The 5630-nt window shown below is 41.2% G+C and overlaps 1 protein-coding gene across 1 annotated transcript; it reads left to right on the plus strand.

The window, feature by feature from the left end:
• Positions 1-202: 202 nt before the first annotated feature.
• On the plus strand, positions 203-4385 carry sbds (SBDS ribosome maturation factor). Its single transcript, XM_022230526.2, has 5 exons — positions 203-463; positions 1202-1331; positions 1674-1874; positions 2146-2316; positions 2809-4385. The coding sequence occupies exons 1-5, from the start codon at positions 333-335 to the stop codon at positions 2935-2937; spliced, it is 762 nt and encodes a 253-aa protein (XP_022086218.1). The 5' UTR covers positions 203-332; the 3' UTR covers positions 2938-4385.
• The last annotated feature ends 1245 nt before the right edge of the window (positions 4386-5630 follow it).

A 5630-nucleotide genomic window follows, 5' to 3' on the forward strand; every position in this document is an offset into this window, starting at 1 on the left:
TCTCCCTTGGATTCATTAATATGGAAGAAATTTCCCTCAGTATTACGTTCAAAAAAGTTATTCAAATAATGCAAATTATGGAGAAAAATACTAAATTCATTTAACAAGTCAAGGACAATTAACATAGAAAAGAATGTAGTTCCTTCTTTCACTTCCTGGGAAAAGAACAGCGCAAGACTAACCTCTAACCCGGAAGTAATCTGTTGCTATGATTACATGCATATGCCCAGGTACGGTCTAGATTTCGTGACATTGTGACATACCGCTTCACGGAACTGCCAAAAACTTGAGAGTTTCATTGACAGGTCTGCTGCGATTTCACAACTGACATCATGGCAGCAATATTTACACCGACAAACCAGATTCGACTGACGAATGTGGCCATTGTAAGGATGAAAAAGGCCGGGAAACGGTTCGAAATCGCTTGCTACAAAAACAAGGTTATGTCCTGGAGGAACAAAGTGTAAGTTAATGGTTACATCGGGTGTGCGTGAGGGTGTTTGGAGGGGTGCTTGCATGGTCTGCTTGAAGATTACATTGTAAACATAAATAATTCATCTTTCACAGATATGAATTAAAGGAGGCAATTGGCTGATCATGATGGAATTTTCGACAAATTATGCACAACGAATAGGTCTATCAATTGAGCAAAGCTTGAGCAGTCGTGTATATTTGACTGATCATGCAAAAAGATTGAGATACAGTATTATTGTGGATTGTGTACTTCAGGACCCCTCCCTTTTTATTATTCTGACAAAAAGATCAATCTCCAAGAGACTGCAACCAAAGGTAGTGTTCTCCCTTTTATGCTCACCCTGTTTTGGGGAATTTAGAATTTGAAAGTGTTGAGCAAATCTGACTTTTTGACTGATATAACCAACCATGTGAAAGTTATTCATGTGTGATGAATTAACACTGACAATTTTCACCCCAGTCACTCTCAAAAATCTGAAACCCAGTCCTCTGTCCACAAAATTGTCCATGCAGTAATTATCATGAGACCATTGTTATCTGCCTAGGTGGACCTAAAATTAAAATGTAATTCTCTGGTCTTTCATTGTCTATTATAAGAACAGGGTTCCTTAAAGACACAATCCCTGAGATATGTTCAACTGATCAAACATAACTATATGCTGGTGAAAATAACAGTAACAGTTGTGATTATGTTGTAAATTTTATGCACAAATTTCTCATATTCCAGTGAGAAAGACATCGATGAGGTTTTACAGACGCACACAGTGTTTACCAACGTGTCCAAAGGCCAAGGGGCAAAGAGAGAAGATCTGATGAAGGCCTTTAATACCGAAGACCAGACAGAAATATGCAAACAGGTATAAAGTCAACAAATATAGGTGACAAAGCAATAGATGATGCAATTCTGCATAGTGCGCAACTAATGCAAGTGTGACACCACAGAACTAACAGAAATTTTATAAATATGGAATGAATTTACCTGGTGACTTGAAATTTTTTTGCCATTTCAAAACATACATCTTAGAGGTAGTGATAATCATTGATGGTGAAATTGGTGTATTGTTGTAGGACATAAAACTTTGTATGAGACCGAAGAGGCTCTGGGAAGTTGTTTTGAATAACTTGACATTTCATCCAGCAAGATCCTGATCATTTTCCAGAGACAACAGATGAAACCTATGTTTCTTTCTTTGTCTCAGATTTTAGCCAAAGGTGAACTCCAGGTGTCAGAGAAAGAGCGTCAGCAACAGCTTGAGTCCATGTTCCGTGACATTGCCACCATCGTTGCTGAGAAGTGCGTTAACCCCGAGACCAAGAGGCCATACACCGTGGGAATGATAGAGCGAGCGATGAAGGATGTCCACATATCGGTGAAACCCAACAGAGGCACCAAACAGCAGGTGAACGGGGGCAGTCAGGAACTTCCTACTCAGTCTCAACAATCCCTTGCTAGAGTGTATGCAAAGTCAAGATTCCAGATTTGCAGCAAGAACTAGAATAGTAACAAGTGACCTGTTAAAACCTTTGCATTGAGAATTGCCTGCCTGATCAGAGAAAATAGTCATGTTTCTCATTTTTAAACATTTGGTCAACTGAGCCTTGTTCCAGAAATGAATTGAAATGTATTTGTATAAATTGAAATGGAAGTCACTGATGACCTTTGACCTCCAGGCCCTGGATGTCATCAAGAAGCTGAAGGAGACGGAGACGATGCCCATCGACCGTGCCCAGATGAGGCTTAGGATCACCCTGCCGGTCAAGGAAGGCAAAAAAGTCAAGAGCAAACTGAAGTCTTTGATTAAAACCATGGAGAGAGAGGAGTTTGGAGAGGAACTGGAGATGGTGAGTTATCTCAGATGAGAAATGAAGGGCTCTCTGAGGAGCAGTCGAGCAGGAGTGAGATATCTTAGAATTACTGATCTGAGCCAGATTGCTGAAGAGTAACAGTATGTGATTGTTAATGTTGTTACAATGTCTGTGCTGGATGCGAGGCGAATTTGCCTTAATCTCGCTACTGATTGAGGGTGCTCTTTAGCCTTACCTGAGTCGGAAGTGTTTTCACATACCTTGATCTTGCCCTGCTTTGCTGCACTGTCATGAATTTTATCCCTGGACATGAAGCCCTTCAGCTCAATGTGACTAGGTCATTCCATAAATTTGGGATCTGACAGGTGACATTTTTCTGTCCCTGGTGCACCTGACCTGAGTAATTTGTTGAGGAATGTACATGTACCAAATAATATGCCAGATGTAACAGGGACAGTTAAGCATTGGACCCAGTCACTGTAGCCTTGTATCACTTTGGCCTGTGTTCCTTGCCTTGTTTGCTTCTAGGTTTGTCTGGTTGATCCAGGCTGCTACCGAGAGATGGACGAGCTGGTGCGCTCCAGTACCAAGGGGCAGGGAACCGTGGAAGTCCTGGATCTGAAAGACATCGAGGAAGGAGATGAGAGATTAGAATGAAAGTAATTATAAAGCAGGGTTTACAGTTCTGTGAAGATACGAGGCCTTGCTCAAGTGACCTCGGTCGAGTTCTTGCTCAGCTGAATATTGAGTTGTAAGCAGCAGAGGGACTGGCTCACAGAAGACATTTTAAGTAAATGTTAAAAAATTGCCAGTTAGGACACTCACAGTCCATGGTCAGAATTGAAACTTGTGAGAGTTTGTTTACCAAATGCATTCTTGTTCCCTGAATGCCATCTTGAGGGTCGCCATCTCTTACCACACCTTGTTTGACCTTTAGCCTGTTGATTCATTTAGAGCAAAATGGTACGTTTCATTTTCTATGAGCCAATGTGGTTTTGGTCACCTTCCTCCATGGTCGGAACGGGGCATTTGTGGTTTCATATCCTACTGGAGCCAGGGTTTCTGTGAGATGTACACAGTATCCCATTCGAAAGAAGACTGGTCCCAGCTTGTCTTCGCTACTAGTCTAGAATGTAGTGGACAGGCTGGGCACCTGATTGTCATCTAGGGATACAAAAGAGCCCTCTATAGTTTATGTAGAAAGCCAACAGGGTTCAATTCAATCTGTTGAATACAAGTACAACTTGAGGTCACTGATGTACATGATTTGCAACTGTGCTGGTGGATAGCAGACTTTTTTAGTTTGGTTTTTACCATCGTGTGGAGAAACTGCAAAGCAAGAAAGTCAGGCGGTGTTTGTCTCATTGGGAATCAACACTGTGATATCTTGCTGAAATGGCAGTTTGGGGGGCATACGGTGGCGATAAGTTCCCATATTCTGTGCAATAATCCACTGATTTGATATTCGAAGTTTATTTTTTGTGAGGATTTGCTCATTGGCAAGCATGGCTAAAGAAATGTTGACCCTGCTAAATGCTTAAGTTAAAAGCGTTTGTACCTGACAAAGCTTGTCTTCCATCAGTTGATCTTGTCTCTTGACCTCTCAACTGGCATCAGTGTAGTGGTAGTCATCTGCACCAGACAGACGGTGAACTATTTGAGAATCGCATGCATATGAAACGAAAATGACTTCAAGAAGTGCAACGACAGTCTTCCGTGTACAAAAGATACCAAACTAAAGGAAGCAAGCTGTCTAGAGGGTGTGGGTATCACCAGAAATTTTTCCAAGGGTGCCACACCCCTTCCCCAGGTGTGCCCATGAATCTATTTGGATCTGAAAGCTTTCAAATGCCTTCAAATTTGATACAGCATTTGAATAGTACATGTAACTAGTCTAAATTCAAACTAGGGTTATCTTCAAAGTTTTAACTTGTCTTTGAGTTATGTAATTATGTTCATTGTTTGCATTTTGATTTGGCACAAACTGGCTTGTAAATAAATATCTATTGAGAAACTGCCAAACAGTAGAGGAAATCTGGTCTTTGTTAAAGTAACTTGAGGATCCTTTAATTAAACTGGGTTCTACTAGGTCGTTATTAACTGGATTTGTTGTGAGCAGTCAATCATTTGTCAGCTGTTTTAGGACATGAACAGTAAAGGCCATACTGCATGCTGCTGTAAGGCCAAACATCAAATGGATTTGTCCTCAGGTGACTTTCAACTGGAGTAAACCTCTTTAAATCTTCAATTCAAGATCTTCACATCTGATGGAAAACTGGAATATGTCTGCACTTCAGCATTGTTTGTGGCTCACTCAGTTTGTCTTAGGTGACAATCATAACATAACTAGATTGGTTACGAATTTCTACTTGTGTCGCTTGTGTGTGGTAGCATATTGAACCGCAGGGTTACCTGCTGTTTCCCCACAAATACTCTGCTGTATTCTAATAAAAACATTTATATTTGATTATGCATGATTGTGTTCTTCTACCTTCTAACTTCCACCCGGGGGGCGGGGGCAAAAGGATAACTTCTGCCAGCACATTTCATTCACTGTGTAACAAGAAATCCTCAAGATTTTAAAAGTTGACTTTAATCAAGATCAGTAAATCAAGCTGCCACTATTCTGTAAGAGTCCTTAACCACGTCATGCTGGGGCGTTTTGTTGATGATGCTGGGCCGGCATGACTATCATTTTTTCCGTTTTCAAAATCCTTCATTTAACGGTTGTTTATAGCCGCACAAAGTAATCTTTAGGCACAACTGTAAGTTGACAGGTGACCTTCATTGACACCCGAGTATTTCAGCCAGGCCTGCAGCCTTGTAAACAGAGCCCAGATTGTGCGGTGTTATACAACTGTCTTTTGTTCACGAACCTAGCTCAGTGCACTGCTGACCTCTTTTCAATAGGGGCCAGATTAGCGTGCATTGGTGCTGTGTGGCTCATTGCCACAGTGGTGGAGCGCTTTTATCCCCGGTGGTAATCCACTCGCTCTCAATGCCCCAAACCCTGGTATACGGTTTCAAAACAAGGCTGCATTATCACCACTTTTGAGAGTGAAAAATGTTGATAATTCCCATCAGCCTTGTCTTTTGTTTGGAGTACGGTCTTTTGTTACAGGGCCCTGTTTCCTTTGTCCGAATCCGGAGACCCCGGCCACGCATATAAAACATGTGTCTCCGATTCCGGAGTTCCTGGCAGGAAGTGGTTATGAAAGTAGATTAATTAAAAGAAAAAAGACAGTATCTCCACCAAGTTACTTGACAAGCAAAAAATGAAAGTATCTATAATCTAAATTTTTTACAACAGTCGTTGTTTTTAATGAATATCTTCACCAACAGAAAATCTG

This window comes from Acanthaster planci, linkage group LG09 (genome assembly GCF_054643075.1).
Source record: "Acanthaster planci isolate LZ-2023a linkage group LG09, COTS_SCS, whole genome shotgun sequence".
Lineage (NCBI taxonomy): Eukaryota > Metazoa > Echinodermata > Asteroidea > Valvatida > Acanthasteridae > Acanthaster > Acanthaster planci.